The sequence below is a fragment of the Cydia amplana genome, chromosome 8 (assembly GCF_948474715.1).
Source record: "Cydia amplana chromosome 8, ilCydAmpl1.1, whole genome shotgun sequence".
In the NCBI taxonomy this organism is placed as follows: domain Eukaryota; kingdom Metazoa; phylum Arthropoda; class Insecta; order Lepidoptera; family Tortricidae; genus Cydia; species Cydia amplana.
This window is the reverse complement of record NC_086076.1, coordinates 1570119-1590337: the sequence shown is the minus strand read 5'-3', so window position 1 is coordinate 1590337 and position 20219 is coordinate 1570119. Positions and strand designations below refer to the sequence as shown.

The 20219-nt window shown below is 39.8% G+C and overlaps 1 protein-coding gene across 1 annotated transcript in view; it reads left to right on the top strand.

The window, feature by feature from the left end:
• The first annotated feature begins 712 nt into the window (after positions 1 to 712).
• LOC134649964 (vesicular glutamate transporter 1) overlaps positions 713 to 20219 on the top strand; it is a 55661-nt gene continuing 36154 nt past the window's right edge. The window contains exon 1 of the mRNA XM_063504770.1: positions 713 to 1026. Within this exon, the coding sequence (XP_063360840.1) occupies positions 956 to 1026 (71 nt within the window). The 5' untranslated portion in view covers positions 713 to 955. The remainder of the gene's footprint in view (positions 1027 to 20219) is intronic.

Sequence of the window (20219 nt, the reverse complement as noted above, 5' to 3'; positions counted from 1 at the left end):
TTCGGTATTCTGACTATTGTAAAACAATCAATAATACGGTTTTTACGCAGTTTTCCTTAGCTTCACTTGAACTACTTACTTACATATATATTTGTTCATACGAGTATGTAATAATACTAGCTTCTGTCCAAAACTCGTCGGCGTGGAATGGTGGTGAACTGATTGATGATTGATAAAAACTATCATATGTCCATCCCCAGGCCTCAAACTATCTTTAGGTTTATTCCTAATTTCATGTATGGGTGAAGAGACAGACAGAGTACTTAGTACTTACCTAACTTTCACATGTATAATATTCTTTCGCATTTGAAATATTAGTAGGGATAGCAGGGATGAACGTCTTTCCTTTTGAGCGTTTTTAGGCTACGTTCCCACCAGAGATGTGTGAGGATGCGTAGCCATGGATGTGTTTTTTTATGAATTAATAGAATCACTACTCGCTGAGCGAGGAAAACAAAGGTGATTCTATTGGTGCATAACAAACATCCCTCGCTACGCCTCCTCGCACATCGCTGGTGGAAACGCAACCTTAAGAACGTAGCCCATGTAAAAAAAGGTAAAAGTAACCACCGAAGCACGACCCACATATATACAGTCAGCTGATAGTTGACCTTCCCTGCTAAAAATTACCTCTGCAGGCCTGCAGCTGACTGTACTTAGGTACATAAACTTATGGCTAAGCCGTAGTGGGCTAAACAATCATGCAGGCTCAAGATATAATAGCACCAAGCCCTCACCTAAAGTGCCGGTTCATGAATAAAGCCGTATCATTGACTACATACGAGTGGGGGCGAAAGAGAGCGCGCGTAACCCAGGTCCTCAGTGCGAAGTGAGAGGCGCGCGCGTCGAACGTACGACCGACTGGCCTCCTCACACGCAAACTCGCGAAAACCAACTCTAAAACATAAACATAAAGTGCATATTCGAGTGTTGTGTGCAGTGAATTTCTAGTGAAATGAGTGAAGAAAACGCAATGGGAGACGATTTGAAAAGACAGGCGGCGATGTTCTATAATACTACGGAAAGGTTTGTGCGAATTTATATCTGCTAATGATTGATATTTATTGTCGTGGAATTCTGTTGGAAACAGGTTTTAGTCGAGTGGAAGTGATAGTTGCTTAATAACAGCAAGTGTTTGTGACCTTTAATGAACTTTAGGTGTTTTGCAATAAGGCTTAGGTTAGGTTGGCGTTTGGTTTTTGCGATTGTCGATTTTTAATTTCTACTTAATTGGCATCGTGAAAATGTGGATTTCGTTTCTTTTGTTGGCATGCAGTTTAACTGCAGCGTTGCAAATACTTAGGGACTTGAGAAAGGTAAGCAAATAGAGCAAGTGTTTTTTAATTAAGAATATCTGGGTGACCGAGCTTCGCTCGGAAAACATATAATAACTCGGAAATGCGCGTTTTCCCAGAGATAAGACCCAGCTAGATCGATTTTTCGCCCCCGAAAACCCCTATATACCAAATTTCATCGAAATCGTTAGAGCCGTTTCCGAGATCCCCGAAATATATATATACATAAATAAATAAATAAACAAGAATTGCTCGTTTAAAGGTATTATTAGATAGATAGATAGATTAGATAGATAGAATAATTATTAATTAATTAATTAAGATTCAGGAAATTGTTTTTAAGACCGGTTTACTAACATTCGTTGCAATGTAACTAACTAACTATGTAGGTAATAAAAACCGGCCAAGTGCGAGTCGGACTTGCACACGGAGGCTTTCGCACCATCAACAAAAATAGAGCAAAAAAATCGTGTTTGTTGTATGGAAGCCCCCCTTAAATATTTATTTTATTTTTAATATTTGTTGTTATAGCGGCAACAGAGATACATAATTTGTGAAAATTTCAACTGTCTAGCTATCGCGGTTCATGAGATACATCCTGGTGACAGACGGACGGACGGACGGACAGCGAAGTCTTAGTAATAGGGTCCCGTTTTTTACCCTTTGGGTACGGACGGAACCCTAAAAATGCCATTCGTGTTGGTAGGAACTTGAGTCCTTTGAGGCTGAATTTGAAGAACTCAACTCGTTTTTAAGACTCATTAATTTATAATTTAATAGTCTGCTTAGATGTAGGTACTGTCACGTGACAATCGTTACTGTCAGGTGACAATTGTCATTGTTGTGAAACGGGGGGCATAACTCACCAAATGGCAAACTTACCTATAATATAAAAAACAAATAAATAAATAAATATTATAGGACAATCTTACACAGATTGACTAAGTCCCACAGTAAGCTCAAGAAGGCTTGTGGTGTGGGTACTCAGACAACGATATATATAATATACAAATACATAGAAAACACCCAAGACTCAGACACAAATATCTGTGTTAATCACACAAATAAATGCCCTTACCAGGATTCGAACCCAGGACCGCGGCTTAACAGGCAGGGTCACTACCCACTATGCCAGACCAGTCGTCATATATATATTAGGGATTTTAATATTTCGGAAATAGGTGTAGGTACCTACATAAGGTCACTGCGTGCAAGACCGGCATACTTTTTTTTTACTTTGGAGTGATCTAGTTGCGTTAATTATTCACCTACGTTACCTTTTGTATTCGCATACGATGAAGTATTTAATAATTAATAGTTTAGCCATAGTGACAGATCATTTTAATCATAAATTAAGCAAAAACATTAGTATTTTTAAAAAGACGGCTAGTAGACGGACTTCCCTTGTAGTTTAAGGGAAGTCCGTCTAGTAATGATATCATCAGCCAATCTATGGGTGCGTATATGTTCGTAGTCGAATTCCTAAAAAGAATGAATCAAGACAATGAAAAGTGTACTTTCAACTTGTTAATATAGAGTTAAGATTCGAAATAAACGCCATTTTTCTAATATAAAGGCAAGTCTAATATACTACGAAAATGGGGTGGTAAACCTTTTATGGCTAATAATTACACGTAATTATTTTTTGGATTTCCGGTATAAAAGACCAATAGAAATTTTAAAATGTACTTTATTAGTTTCTTTTAATTTACTGAGATGAAAATTTAGGAAACTAACATCATGCGCAATGTCAGGAGGATTTGTCGATACCTTATCAAATCGTTATAATATTAAAGTTGCAAAAACAGTTGGTAATCTCTGATTTAACGAAAGTCCGGCATATAACGGACTTGCCTTGTACATAATTAGGACTTGCAAATATTCGAAACTTTCTGATATTCGAATATTCGACTTTTTCTGACGACGTATTCGAATATTCGAATAATTATTCGAATATTATAAAAAATAAGAAAAGGAACGAGAAATCGGTTTATTATCGTTTTATTCAAAAGCTTTTTTCACATATTGCTAAAACTGAGGATATTTGGCAGAAATCCACTTAATTGACTAGATTTTATCATCCTACTATTTATAAGATGCCCACATTTATAAAAACAAGTAAAACGCCAAAACTAGACGTATTTAATATTTCTAGATAAAACTTATTATAAATGCGTCGTTGCGTGAAATAATATAACTTTAACCATCCAAACGCCTAGGTATGTAAGATATTTTTTTTAGTAGGTAATCATTTTCCGATTTAAATTAACTTGTAATCACTCAGAGGCCTGTAAAAAGGCCTTTAATTTCATTGTATTTTGAATCTTTATTGACTTTATTTGTTTTGGCAAGTTATTATTCCTAATGGTCGGCTAATTATATAATATTGGAATATTTAAGGGAAAAAGTTAGTTGAGTACTGGGTGGATTATTCGTCAGCTAAAGGTGCATGGTTAGATTACCAAGTTGGGCAGGTTTGGTATGATTAAATTTGAGAATTGCGATAAGTGGCAAGGTTTAGACTTCAAAAATTCGCTTAACGTACGCTTGTACTGAATAAACAGAATGACCCTTTAACTTAAAACTTACGCACCGTAAAAATAACATACTTTTTGATTTCGTTTCTTTTAAATTGAGTTAGGTTTCACTGTATTCACGAAGTCTATCGAGAGGAATACAGTAAAAATATTATTTCCTTCGTATTTGGGTACCTACCGTTCCTCATTCACTGTAAATACCCGTAAAACACACAGAAACTGTAACTACAGCGGATGACATAGATTTTTTATAGTAATAAAAAATATTCGAATATTCGAAACCTGAGCGGCCGAATATTCGAATATCAAAACAGGTCGAATATTCGACAAATTCGAATATTCTAATATTCGAATTGCAAGCCCTATACATAATAGACGGACTTTCAAACTTAGTCAAATTTTAATGTGATAAATGGTGGAACGTATAATTACAAAACTAAGCCAATTTCTGATATTTTAAACACAGAATAAAGATAACTGGTTCTTATGCTACTTACGTAGGTACTTTCTGATGCATAATCTTTTCAAAAACTATTTTTAACTATGACTTCGAGTTCAAAACACGAAATGACTTATTTAGGCGGATTGCTCTGAAACTGGTTGTCACAGCGCCATCTGTTTTAGAGTGAGGGAACTAATGCGCAAAACTGATTAATCGACTAGACTCCAAAGCGGCATACGCCTCTTAATTCAAAAGTTATAACGTATAGACGGACTTGCCTTGTAGACGGTCTTGCCCGCAGTGACCTTATGTAAAATAGCCCCCGCCATAAGCATTAGCCTTCTAAGTCCCGAGACCTTTTAAAAGAACAAAATCAAATCGAAATAAGGTTCTAAGTCAATACTGGTTAGGTTTTTCTTACACTCTTATCTACCATTTTTGTGGTACTGCCAAATTATGGAAAGAGGCAAAGAGATATTTTAGCAAATACGCACAGTCGCCATCAGATATATCGGAGCGGCCAAGGTGCTCAGAAATATTTGAACACGCCTCTATTCATTGTTAGAGTGCGTGTTCAGATATTTCTGAGCACCTCGGCCGCTCCGATATATCTGATGGCGACTGTACATATGTATGTACTATGTAATAACGAACATTAAAATTAGTGACCTTGGCCGAAGTTTCCTGTATGATTAAAGTTCAATCACGGATGTAATCATTACATTCACGTTATCATAAAGGTGTCCTTTTCATCAATAGGTTTACGGTTTTTAGATGCGATTTAGGTCCCAATTAAGGGGCCACTGATTACCAGTCCGCCGGACGATATTGGCCTGTCAGTTAAAAAACCGGCCAAGTGCGAGTCGGACTCGCGCACGGAGGGTTCCGCACCATCAACAAAAAATAGAGCAAAACAAGCAAAAAAACGGTCACCCATCCAAGTACTGACCCCGCCCGACGTTGCTTAACTTCGGTCAAAAATCACGTTTGTTGTATGGGAGCCCCACTTAAATCTTTATTTTATTCTGTTTTTAGTATTTGTTGTTATAGCGCCAACAGAAATACTGTCAGAAATCTGTGAAAATTTCAACTGTCTAGCTATCACGGTTCGTGAGATACAGCCTGGTGACAGACGGACGGACGGACGGACAGCGGAGTCTTAGTAATAGGGTCCCGTTTTTACCCTTTGGGTACGGAACCCTAAAAACGCAAAAGTTGACAGCTCCGAACAACTGCCAGGCTGATATCGTCCGGCGGACTGTTAATCAGTGGGCCCCTTTAGACTATCTTAGAAATATGATTATGAGATATAGGAGTTTTTAAATATAAAGAACCTATGACGGTGTAATAACAACATAAATATTAATACCTGCTCTCCCGATCCCCTCAGGTCTACCGTTGACCACGAACACTGTTCGAAACCTCGGGATGTATTTTAAATGCATTATTTATAAGCGATATAATCAGTTTACATAGTTTTATTTCATGAGTAACTACTGTCGCGGCTATAGGCTACTACATACTATATTCGGGTAATACTGATAAATCTAAAACACCTTTGTGCCTTCGTATAAAAGAATGGGGACTTTCCGTTTGAACTACAAAATGGCAAAGTCATCTCGAGGATTTTTTTTATTCATTTAACGTTGTTTATAGTGTAATAAGGAATATTACGCGAAACTCTGCGTAGAGGGCGCCACTTCCACAATCTAAGGGTATACCGCAAACGAGAGTCGAAATTTTGTTATCTAACCTCTATCACTCTTGCATTATGCGAGCGATAAAGAGGCAGATAGCTGAGTTTCGACTTTCGCGTTTCCCGGTAGACCCTTTGTAAACAAACCGCTTTGATGTATTAAATTAATGTGATATTTGATTGTCTGTGAAAACTTGTCAAAAACAGTTTAAGGTAGGTACAGTTTGTATAAGTTACTCTATGGTTTACTAAAGGCGCTAGTGCTGAACTCTGGCGGCAAAACATTGCAGTAATACTCCCTATTGATTGCTTATTATGCAGTGAACTAACGCGTAACGAGGAAGTGTGCAGCTAATGACGAATTAATCGTGAAAGGCGTTTGACCATTCTTTAGTCAACACCCGGCAATCCATCTTGGCTATTTGTGAAGACCGCGCGAGTATCACTTTACTAAGTGTAAGGCCTTTAAAAAAAAATTAATTAAATCTGTTTATCTCAAATAATAATAGAATTACAATTTCTTAAACCTAGTCTTACAATCTTTAATATTTATGATTTTATTAACTAGGTAGAGCGGGGACTTATTCCCTAGTCTTAAGTTCTAAACGCGGAGCGTTCGGCGGGGTGTGCAGCGTGGCGTCGGGCTCACAAATAATTTGAGCAGCGTGCACTAAGGGCCCGGCCACATGTCAGCGGTGCGGCGCCGCCGCCGCCGCGCGGCGCGGCACCGCAGAAATCTGCGGCGCCGCAAACCGCTCTGCGGCGACGCCCGCCGCAACGCAAAATTTTGCGGTGCCGCGCTGCGGCGTCGCAAAGCGGTGCGCGGCGCCGCGCGCGGTGCCGCAAAGCGGTGAGTTTCGCCGCGCGCGGTGCCGCCGAGCGGCGTGCGGCGCCGCAGATTTCTGCGGTGCCGCGCCGGTATTTTCTTTTGTAATGATTTGCATCTTCATTCATTATACGAAGATATGGGTTCACCCAAAATTTTCTTTTCAATTGTTTTTTATTTCTGCGCCTTTTTAATAGCGCTGGCAGTACACCGAGAAATTCAGGAAAATGCTGCAAATGATGTTAAATGTTAAAGGTATGAAAATCGGTACGATTGATCTTTAGGACATTTGAAACAATTTGACCCGAAGCACCATTAAATAAAAAAAAACGAGATGAGTTATCTTTTTTTGTATGGAATTTGAAAAAAACTGTTTTGAAACCTATCGTGTGTGGTATTAAACGAAAGGGCTTTCTGAGCCGATTCCAAAAATATCATATCATTACATTTCAGTCATTTTTTTTAAATTATAATAAAAATAATTTTCAAAACATACCAAGTTTGGGCTTCTCCAGATACAATACCGTTCAATATTTTTTTGTAATATATACCTCAAATTATACCTAATATCCTCATATCTAACCCTAAGAAATCAATTTTGAAAATAATTACATGAAATATGTTTTTTTGTAATTTTCAATTTTACAAAGTGTGATCTATGAATCTCTCAATTAAATATTTAAATAGAAAGCATAAAATTAATATAAGTATAACGGTTTTTCCAGAAAGTCGCTTATATCTCGGAATCTATAAGTCGTAGTAAAAATTATCTATGTAAGAATTAACTGAAAAAACTCACCTTTTACTAAGTGCATTGCTGCCAATTTTGTAAATTGGCAGCAATGCACTTAGTACTCATCTGTCAGAGATGACAATTAAAATTAGGTTGGCAACAATGTATTTCATACAATATTTTTTAAGTGGTGATTACACGAAGTATCGTAAAAGTACCAAAAAGATATTACAAATACTTTTTTGGGGAATAGACTAAAGACTTGTCTTGACAACTATAACATAGGGGTTTAAAGGTGTGTGTACGACCTTTTAAATGACAAATAAAGGTACGGGAGTAGAAAAAATTAAAACAAATATACTAAATGTAAATATTTTCAAAATTGCTTTATTAGAATTAGATATGAGGATTATTAGGTATAATTTGAGGTATATTTAACAAAAATAGTAGTTTATGTGACTGCTACATAATGAGAGGCATCAAAATACTAGTGTGGGTTTAAGAAACGAACGTTAGTGAGTTTCTTAATAGGATCACACGAGTTTTAATGCCTAATTATGTACAGTTACATACACTACTTTATCTAAACACATACTTAAAACTAATTAAAAGATAAACTGTACGCCAAATGACGGTGAATGAAAACTTTTTTCACGCATGTCACGCATCCATAGTTTTTTTTAATTCCTAGACAAAAGAATAGAGTTCCTATTCTCATGTCACTCGAGATCAAATATCGTGCGGTTAATATTAAAAAAACATACTAAACTGACGTTTCATATCGATAACTGTTTTAATATCTATGGATACTAGAATAGAGACCCACTTGAGTTTTGACTGCTGTTCCAAATTTAAACTCATAACGATACTAAAAATTTGTAACGTTATAACTACTTATAACATTACAGTACAAATTTTCCTACTACCACAGATAAGAAAGTTCTCATAGTAAAATTGGTTGTAATAAAGCTGGTCATTTCCTACGGTTTCTGAACGCATTATAGAGCACTAATGACATGTGTCTAGATAAAAATGTTAACGGTATTGTATCTGGAGAAACCCAAACTTGGTATGTTTTGAAAAATATTTTTTTTATAATTTAAAAAAAAATGACTGTGTGTAATGATGTGATATATTTTTGGAATCGGCTCAGAAAGCCCTTTCGTTTAATACTACACACGATAGGTTTCTAAACATTTTTTTTTTAATTTCATACAAAAAAAAGCGGCCAAGTGCGAGTCGGACTCGCCCATGAAGGGTTCCGTATTTAGGCGATTTATGACGTATAAAAAAAACTACTTACTAGATCTCGTTTAAACCAATTTTCGGTGGAAGTATACATGGTAATGTACATCATATATTTTTTTTAGTTTTATCATTCTCTTATTTTAGAAGTTACAGGGGGGGGGGGACACATTTTACAACTTTGGAAGTGTCTCTCGCGCAAACTATTCAGTTTAGAAAAAAATTATATTAGAAACCTCAATATCATTTTTGAAGACCTAGACCCACACGTATGGGTTTGATGAAAAAAAAATTTTTGAGTTTCAGTTCGAAGTATGGGGAACCCCAAAAATTTATTGTTTTTTTTTCTATTTTTGTGTGAAAATCTTAATGCGGTTCACAGAATACATCTACTTACCAAGTTTCAACAGTATAGTTCTTATAGTTTCGGAGAAAAGTGGCTGTGACATACGGACGGACAGACGGACAGACAGACAGACATGACGAATCTATAAGGGTTCCGTTTTTTGCCATTTGGCTACGGAACCCTGAAAAGATGACGTCATAACTCCTCTCGTTTTTTTATTTGTTGGTGCTTCTGGTGAAATTGTTTCAAATGTCCTAAAGATCAATCGTACCGATTTTCATACCTTTAACACCATTTGCAGCGTTTTTTGGCGAACCGCTATCGCTATAACAACAGCAAGAGCAGAACACGTGTGAAGGAATCCATGTCTGATTAAACAACTGGTAGTCGAATTTTATTCTTTACTATGCAGCGTGGCATCGCACGCGGCGCCGCACGCCGCTTGGCGGCACCGCGCGCGGCGAAACTCACCGCTTTGCGGCACCGCGCGCGGCGAAACGCACCGCTTTGCGGCACCGCGCGCGGCGCCGCGCACCGCTTTGCGGCGCCGCAGCGCGGCACCGCAAAATTTTGCGTTGCGGCGGGCGTCGCCGCAGATTTCTGCGGTGCCGCGCCGCGCGGCGGCGGCGGCGCCGCACCGCTGACATGTGGCCGGGCCCTAAGGCCGCTCCTATACGTTTGCATTTGTTTAACATGCACGCCGCACGCCCCGCCTCGCTGCACGCCCAACTCGAGCGTCCACTAATAACCACTACCGAACAACGTCATGCTCTACGACACTTTTGACATATTACCGTGTCTGGCTGGGGCCCTGAAGGCCGTAATTTATCGTTTTAAATATTAATGTTTATATAGTACCGTACAGCAGCAGTACCAGGCATGTCTCACTCCGCGATTTCGTAGCTTTGCTTTGCTACAGGTAGCTAAAAGTACATCCGTTCGGCTCCAATTTTGGGGAAAGCCATAAGCCGCGCGTGGCGCTGTCGCCACCTAGCGGCCATATCTGTGCTGATCGTAACAGACGCGTTTTGTTAGAGAGTCTTCTGTACTTAGTACTATTAGGTATTTATTCTGTGGCAGTACATACTCGTAGTTGCTAAACGAGCGAGGTGTTCAAAATTACCTTGACGCGCTCTTATTCTCTTCACAATAAAGTCGCGTCAAGTTCATTTTGAACACCTCGCCCGCCTAGCAACTATTGCTGACTGTACACTGGCTGGAATTGATGTAGGGTTAGTTGTTGATCAATGAAACACTAAAAGTTCAAGCCTTCCTATCTCTGGTGTTTTTAAAGTTATTAGTGTGATATTTCGTATGAAGATAAAGAATTTAGTTGGCTATCGTATGGCATTCTTGGTTTTTACATATCTTTAACAGTTTCGGTATTATAAACCTTTTTTCAAAAAATGAGTTTTGTTTCATTGTGAACTTGTGCATGTTTTCAATGAAACACTCTCATTTTAACAGTGAAACAGATGTAATAATTATAGTCTACCATGAAACATCGTTAATAAACATTGAAACGGTGTAATAAATCAGTGAAATTAATACACATATGCTTTCAATCAATTAATGAAAAAGGAAAGAAGAAAATAGTGATAGGCCCAATTGGTTATTTAAAAGGTTTCTGACATATGGAATCACTATACGATTGCTGAAATATCTAAAAACGAAAGACTTGTTTCATTGTACACACACCTGAGTTTCATTGTGAAACGAAAATCTGGTCGACACGTATGGCATGCTGCGAGAAAGGTACGCCTTTTAGGTCCACGGAGCATAATCGCCAACTAGGTGAACCCGGGAGGGTTTTGAGCATCTCCATGCTGTATATCATACACTTTTTTGCAACATAGTGTTTATAAACGACTGTTTCAATGTTAGACATGTGACCTTAACCTTACCACCAATGAAACATTCAACATATAAACTGTCCTATCTTAGCCATCTCTAAAGTTAAGTATCTTATATATTGTCATATGATAGACAAATTAGTATCCATTATCATGGTATTTTACTTTCACAAATTTCGCACATAGTCTTTAATTATTAAAAAAAATTATGGGTTTGTTTCATTGTGTACTGGTACTGGTATTCAGTGAACATCATGTTTCATTGTTTACTACAAAAAAGTGTTTCATTGTGAGACTAGGGGGTGTTTTTTAAAACAATTAAAAAAAACTGCACCAAAGAGTGAAAGAATTTTAAAAATATTTAGCTCTAAATAAACTTTAATACACATAGAACATAACAAAAAAAAACGTCAAACTCGATTCTATATCTTGTTAAAAAATTGTCAAACTTAAATGAAATAATTTACTTTTATCCCACAAATTCACAATAACGATCGTAGCAACGTGCTCCTTCTCCGAGGCGCGCTCGCGTATTGGGGAGGTGCTGGGGGTCCCTGAGGCTGCCCTTGCTTGACAGACGGCACTAGCTGGTAACACCTGGTTTCCGAGATATCGCAAAGTTTCACTGTGTACGATTTCCACGTTGACTGGGTAAATCATTGACAATATCGATGGAGCCATATCATTCAAAGATTGAATAAATAATATCAGTTAGACACGTTAGATATAAGATTCGAGTCAAAACACTACGCGGAAACGGGTAAAAAGCCAAACAATGTTACGTTCTTATCTATGCATATAATTAAGGCAAAAACGTGTTCATGCGAGGTAATTTCTAGTTTTAAATAATAAACTGGTCAAACAGGTATTTAGTATGTATATGTATAACTATTTTGTTTTTATGCCCGCCGGACGTTTTCATATGACTTAAGGTGACAGTCCATTTCCAACCGCAGCTGCATTACTGTTCATTTTACTATGGAAATTGACAGTAACAGCGACGCGTTCAGTACCAGTAGTGCAGCTGCGGTCAGAAATGGAATGTTACCGTTGCGACTGTTCAATACCACGTTGCCGAGGAATTAGATTATTCTGCCACTTTGTAGTTTATCGCAGCAGTAAAGGATTCTAATCCACATGGCTCATAAGGAATGGAGGAATACCACATATTATTGTCACTCATCATCTTCATCTTCCTCGCGTTGTCCCGGCATTTTGCCACGGCTCATGGGAGCCTGGGGTCCGCTTGGCAACTAATCCCAGGAATTGGCGTGGGAACTAGTTTTTACGAAAGCGACTGCCATCTGACCTTCCAACCCAGAGGGTAAACTAGGCCCGTATTGGGATTAGTCCGGTTTCCTCACGATGTTTTCCTTCACCGAAAAGCGACTGGTAAATATCAAATGATATTTCGTACATAAGTTCCGAAAAACTCATTGGTACGAGCCGGGGTTCGAACCCGCGACCTCCGGATTGCAAGTCGCATGCTCTTACCGCTAGGCCACCAGCGCTTCGCACCACATATTATTGTCACTGTGATCATTAATTAGGTACGAAATGCCACAGAAATTAAAGTATATACATAAAAGTAGGTATACTCGTACTTCTAGAAAAGAAGATACTTCAAAATATGTATTTTTCCTTTCAAGGTTATTATTGTGTCAAACACGTGTCAAAGGTAATCCATTGTTATCTTTTTTTATATTTCCACTGTTAATGAGTAGGTATAATTTATTATGTTAATATAACATACGTCATCGAATAAATACCATTATTATAGTCCTTTTGATTTGTTCAAAATGCGTTTAAAACAGGCAAAAATATGACGTTTCGTGGACTCGTGTCAGATTACAAAAATAACTTATGTGTCCTATGCCGCCAGGCCCCTGTTTCACCGCACCGATAATTGTCGCCTGACGTTGACAATTCACCGTACGTTTCTGATCCAACAAGTAACAAATATTAACACCAAACCGGCTATCCTGACCTGCGTTGTCGCGCGCGACTCCATATGTCAAGTGCGACTTCAAGTATGGAGTTCGTCCGTCGAGACAACACAAGTCATGCTAAGCTGGGCTATAACCGCGAAAATCGAAGTTCGCAAATTGCGGGCATTTTTCTCTGTCACTCTAATTACACCTTATTTGGAGTAAAAGAGAAAGAGCCCCTGTTCCACCGCTGTGCCAATTGTCACCTGACAATGAAAATTTGCGGTACGTTGCGGGTCCAACCAGTATATGTACCTAGTATTAACCTACTCTTCCGACTTATTGACAACGAAAATGTACAGAAAATTGTCAGTGTCAAATGTCAATTGTCAAGTTGGTGAAATAGGTGCCAAGTTGTCGCAGTAGAAGTATACAAACAGCAACACTACTAACTGTATATCGGTGGACCTTATTACAAAAGGCATAAGGTCCACCGATGTACAGTCAACAGTGTACGATGGTACATAACATAATGCAAACGGAATGGGTGAAGAAATTAGATATTATTTTAAAATCGATTATTAAGCGACTCCGTAAAAATTGCCATACGAATAAATAAATTCAATACCGGTGTAGGTACTTATACACATTTTATACACATACATTTTTATATACCTATATTTATATTTATATATTTTACCTAAACTTACATACACTCCTACATATGTCGATAAACCGTATCGACTATCGATACTATCGACTTCACCTCCGTCCTAGCGCGAACCGGTCTTGTAGCTAGGCCCGGCGTCCGCGCAACAGAGGTCATTTGACAGTCACTGCCATGATACGACGCGGAACGCATGTCTCTCTCGCTGCGATCCTATTGTTTTGCTTTTCGCTTCCCGCTTGTTTACTTTACCTATTTCTATCTTCTGAACTGTTCTACTTCTGCTTTAAACCTGTGCCTGTGTGTTCTACCCTTCTGTGCCTTCTGTATTGCTCGTGTATGGATTTCCTGTGTGCTTTAACGAAGTATACCACTTGAACTGTAAGTCTGCATTTATTATTTACAAGACCCAGTGGATAGTGCACAACCCCGACCATACACCATACTGGTGACCCCGACGTGATAGGCTTATAGGAGGTTTCTTCCTCGAGCAGCCGAGATACAAGCCCCACTGCATGCACTGCTGACAGGTTCCGTGAAGGGATCGCAAGCAGTCAACCTCACTGGAGAGACGCTGAAAGCTTTTCAGGCCTGTAAAGAGAGCTTGTCAAATGCAGCGATGCTAGCGCATCCCGATTGCACTGCAAAGCTAGCGGTGGTCACGGATGCATCCGACAAGGCTCTCGGTGCAGTACTCCAGCAATTTAAAAATGGCGCTTGGGAACCTCTGGCCTTCTTTTCCCGAAAGCTCAGCCCCTCTCAGGCCAAATACTCGCCCTACGACAGGGAGCTGTTGGCCATATACGAGGCGGTGAAATATTTTAGGCACATGCTTGAGGCTCGTCATTTCACTGTCTATACTGACCACAAGCCCATCAGTTTCGCCTTCCATGAAAGGAAGAGTAACTGTTCGCCTAGGCAGTATAGACACCTTGACTTCATATCTCAATTCACGACAGACATCCGCCACATAAGTGGCAAAGACAACGTAGTCGCGGACGCGTTGTCGCGAATTGAGGAACTAGAAGCACCTGTGAGCCTCGAGACAATAGCCCAACACCAAGCCTCCGACCCTGAACTTCAACAGCTCTTGAGCAACGGGTCATCACTGCATCTGCAGAAACTTCATGTTCCTGGAAGCCAAACCCCTTTGTACTGCGACGTCAGTACACTGGCTACCAGGCCTTATGTACCTAAGTTTCTGCGGAAGAAGGTGTTTGATAGCCTTCATTCCTTAAGCCATCCTGGCTGCAGCGCATCGGCGAAACTAGTTTCCGAGCGTTTCGTCTGGCCAGGTGTTAAAAAAGATTGCAGGGAGTGGGCGCGTTCCTGCTTGCCGTGCCAGCGAGCTAAAGTCAACCGTCACGTGACTTCCTCACTGGGCACCTTTAACTTGCCGGGCGCCCGCTTCAAACAGATCCATATAGACCTGGTGGGGCCCCTCCCACTTTCTCAGGGCTATCGGTATTGCCTCACAGCAGTAGATCGATTTACTCGCTGGCCAGAGGCAGTACCGATAGAAGATATCACGGCAGAAACCGTTGCAAAAGCACTGCTGTCCACCTGGATTGCTCGGTTCGGCTGTCCTACAAGCATTACAACTGACCGTGGCCGTCAATTTGAGTCGGCCCTATTTCAATGCTTAGCTAGGATAGCCGGATTCGAGCATAAAAGGACGACAGCATACCATCCTGCTTGCAACGGTTTAGTGGAAAGGTATCACCGACAACTAAAAGCGGCTATCGTCTGTCATGCAAATGACAGATGGACTGAGTCGTTGCCGTGGGTCCTCCTGGGAATACGTGCCTCTTTCAAAGAAGATCTGCAAGGATCTTCGGCCGAGTTGGTCTACGGAGAGCCGTTACGACTCCCTGGCGAGTTTTGGGAGCCGAGCGCTGGTGTAACTTCGGATATATCCGACTTTTCCGCCAGACTCAAAAGCTACATGGAGAAGCTACGACCCGTTCCTGCTTCACGACACTGTAAGCCCAGAGTGTTTGTGCACAAGGAACTGGAAACCTGTAGTCATGTCTTCCTTCGCGATGACACTACAAGAGGTTCCCTCACCCCAGCTTACTCCGGGCCTCACAAAGTACTCGTCAGAGACGACAAAATATTTAAAATCCTTCTTAATAGCAAGGAGGCGACAGTGTCTATTGACCGGCTCAAGCCAGCCTTTATGCTAGACAATAATGATAATGTCAAAGACACTCCCGCTCCTGTGACAGAAACACCTCAGGTACCTGAAACCAGAACAACTCGTTCAGGTCGTACAATTAGGTTTCCTGATTATTATCGTCCCTGAGGGACTCTGGTGGGGGGTGGTGTAGGTACTTATACACATTTTATACACATACATTTTTATATACCTATATTTATATTTATATATTTTACCTAAACTTACATACACTCCTACATATGTCGATAAACCGTATCGACTATCGATACTATCGACTTCACCTCCGTCCTAGCGCGAACCGGTCTTGTAGCTAGGCCCGGCGTCCGCGCAACAGAGGTCATTTGACAGTCACTGCCATGATACGACGCGGAACGCATGTCTCTCTCGCTGCGATCCTATTGTTTTGCTTTTCGCTTCCCGCTTGTTTACTTTACCTATTTCTATCTTCTGAACTGTTCTACTTCTGCTTTAAACCTGTGCCTGTGTGTTCTACCCTTCTGTGCCTTCTGTATTGCTCGTGTATGGATTTCCTGTGTGCTTTAACGAAGTATACCACTTGAACTGTAAGTCTGCATTTATTATTTACAAGACCCAGTGGATAGTGCACAACCCCGACCATACACCATACCGTTACAAATGGAAAATCAATTCGCCAGGATCTTAAGATTGGCTCCAATTATCTTTCGATTTATTCCCTATTGTCGTAATGGCCGGCCCCTAAGGAAATTGTGCTACTAATAGGCCTCTTCCGTGGACATTTGAACTACGGGCGGCCATCAAAAGATGGAAAGGATAATTATACCCCAAAAGGAAAGCTTTTGATTTTAGCAGCCTTTGTACTTTGTAGTATGTAGGTGATGATTGTTACGATTTTGATCATTTTTGTTACGTTTTCGGGGTTGGCCCATAGTAAAAGTTGTTTAATATGAGGTGGCGATTCGAAGGCCCCATTCGCCCACGGCCTCGCACTTAGGGGGGCCTCGCAAAACCATTTTTTTTATTACCTTTTTTTAAATACCTAAATATTTGGGGACAATAGACCTAGCCCCAAACCACAACTAAGCAAAGCTTGTACTATGGTATGGTACTGACTCGGTAACAAATTTCTATGTTCATCACACAAATAAATGCTCTTACCTGGGGCCTTACCATGATGTCTTATTGCGATTCTCTTTAGGTAGGTACATAAGTCGCATAACTCGGTCTCTTAAGTGTAAGGCCTGAGTAGACGCTCGAAGCGGAGCGTTCGGCGGGGTTGCAGCGTGGCGTCGGGCTCACAAGTGATTTGAGCAGCGTGCACTAAGGCCGCTCCTATACGCTTGCATTTGTTTAACATGCACGCCGCGCGCCCCGCCCCGCTGCACGCCCAACTCGAGCGTCCACTCAGGCCTTACACTTTGCAATTCAGTTTAGGACCTAAACAGAATCGCAATAAGACATCATGGTAATTAAGGCCCCAAGGTCAGACATAACAAAATACGATACCTACAATGGAGACCTTTAATGGATCGCTATCAGGTTATCGCTATCACTTAATTCATATATTTTGTGTGGGTTGCATGACGCAAATCGAAAACTGATATTAAACGTCAGATCAATAACTCATTCGTGGGCTGTGGAGGTGGGCGTTTTTTTTGTTGTCCCAAACACTTTTTTTTTTCAAATTTGGGATTTTTTATGTTATTTCTACTCAGAATCACGAGCTCTTTCTATCCTAATAGGAGAAAAAAAGTGTCCCAAAATTTCCATACATTTTTCGATCTTTCCATTACGCGACCACCATACGAAGTCTATGAAAACTGGTGACGGAATGGAAATAAAAACCTTAGGACACTTTTTTTCTCCTATTAGGATAGTAAGAGCTCGTGATTCTGAGTAGAAATAACATTAAAAAACCCAAATTTGAAAAAAAAGTGTTTGGGACAACAAAAAAAAAAGCGGCCAGAGTCGGACTCGCCCATGAAGGGTTCCGTATTTAGGCGATTTAAGACGTATAAAAAAAAACTACTTACTAGATCTCGTTCAAACCAATTTTCGGTGGAAGTTTACATGGTAATGTACATCATATATTTTTTTTAGTATTATCATTCTCTTATTTTAGAAGTTACAGGGGGGGGGGGACACACATTTTACCACTTTGGAAGTGTCTCTCGCGCAAACTATTCAGTTTAGAAAAAAATGATATTAGAAACCTCAATATCATTTTTGAAGACCTATCCATAGATACCCCACACGTATGGGTTTGATGAAAAAAAAATTTTTGAGTTTCAGTTCAAAGCAGGGATGTTGCAGATGCCGATTTTTTGACATCCGCGGATGCGGATGCGGATGCGGATTTTTAAAGGCTCACATCCGCGGATGCGGATGCGGATGCGGATGTCAAGATAGTACCATAAAAAACGTCAAATATTACATTTTAGTAATTTTTATTTCAAAAAACCGGCCAAGTGCGAGTCAGACTCGCGTTCCAAGGGTTCCGTACATTAAGTCCCACTCACGCTTGACTGCTCATTTCTAATAGGTTTTTTGGTTAATGACTAAATTACCTAGCAGTCTAGAGTCTAGCACTTACGCCGATGCTAAGACGTTCCTGTACCGACCTGTTCCACATCCGCATCCGCATTAAATCCGCATCGATTTTATGCGGATGCGGATGCGGATGCGGATGTTGAAAATAATGCGGAAGTTCCGCGGTTGCGGATGCGGATGCGGATATTCGCAACATCCCTGGTTCAAAGTATGGGGAACCCCAAAAATTTATTGTTTTTTTTCTATTTTTGTGTGAAAATCTTAATGCGGTTCACAGAATACATCTACTTACCAAGTTTCAACAGTATAGTTCTTATAGTTTCGGAGAAAAGTGGCTGTGACATACGGACGGACAGACAGACGGACAGACGGACAGACAGACAGACAGACAGACATGACGAATCTATAAGGGTTCCGTTTTTTGCCATTTGGCTACGGAACCCTAAAAACGCCCAGGTACAGTCACCACTGATGGTGGCCGCTCCGATATATCTGCATATATCGGAGCGGCTAAGGTGCTCACAAATATCTGAACACGCCTCTATCGTCAGGGCGTTAGAGTGCGTGTTCAGATATTGTGAACACCTTGGGCGCTCCGATATATCTGATGGCGACTGTACCTACAGTCGGCACCAATAGTATAGTTAGCAAACGTACCTATTGTTATAGAAATAAATAGATGAATGAATGAATAAAGTTAAAATGTCTGAAATCGTACTAATAGCTTTGAGTGACAAATATATAAGTCACGCATTTGCTATTATTAGCATGTTTTGTTACTTGAATTAGAGAGGCCCAAGCCGCACAAGGCTCAATCTTAGAATTAGAATATTTTACTCGTATTGCAAATCATGGTACAGTCGCCATCAAATATATCGGAGCCGCCGAGGTGCTAAAAAAGATCTGAGCATGCACTCTAGCACCTTGACAATAGAGGCGTGTTCATATATTTTACACTAAAATTATACTGACACCACGTAGGCTCATGCTCACGGTGTACCTATAAATTAATTAATTTATTTATTTGGTGCATATGATCGTAGCATATACAGGATGTTTCCTGTAACAGGAACAATAAATTAAACTGTAGATGTAGGCTGTACTCCTCAAACTGACCAACATTTGTTCAGCAACTTTTGAAAATAACTCATGTTTTGATTTTTATTACACTTTAAAGTTTATTCTGAAACGCAATGTATTGCAAATTTTGTTATGTTATAAGCGTGACAAGCAACGTCAAACACACTGATGTCAGCGTATATTGAAGGCAATATTTATTTTGTATGAAAAAGAGGAAGTCTAAAGGATTCATAATTTTTAAAAGTTGCTGAACAAGTATTGGTCAGTTTAAGCCTTAAGGAGTACAACCTTTAGTTTAATTTATTGCTCCTGTTACAGGAAGCACCCTGTATAATGATCAAAAAACATAGCCAATAACAGATGTCCACATAAATACAACTAACATGCAATAACTAATCGCACAACGTATCAGCATTGCGATACAGCGAGGAAATGTCGCCAGCATCCTTGGTACAATGCCTCAAGGGCCTATTTTAGATTTAAGCTAGTTTTTAATTTCTTTTAGTAATACACTGTATATATCTTGTTTGTAAATAAATGATTAAGTGAAAACAAGAAATGAAAAAAAGAAGGAAGGGAAAAAAGCAAATAAAGATTTTGGTTGGAATTTGCCCTTCCAGACTAGTATCCGTTTAATTTTTTTCATAGCAGAATAGAATTAATTTTAGTATATAAGCAGCCTTCAACAACTAGCCACCTTATACTAAAATTAATTGTATTTATAGGTGAATTTAATATTTTTTAGTTTAGGGTGGCCAGTTACTGGCGAATTACCCTATTACATGAAAACGTGTACTCCTCTTAACTGAGGCACCCCAATTTCTCCTACATTATGCACAGTTAAATACTCGTACCAATATGAT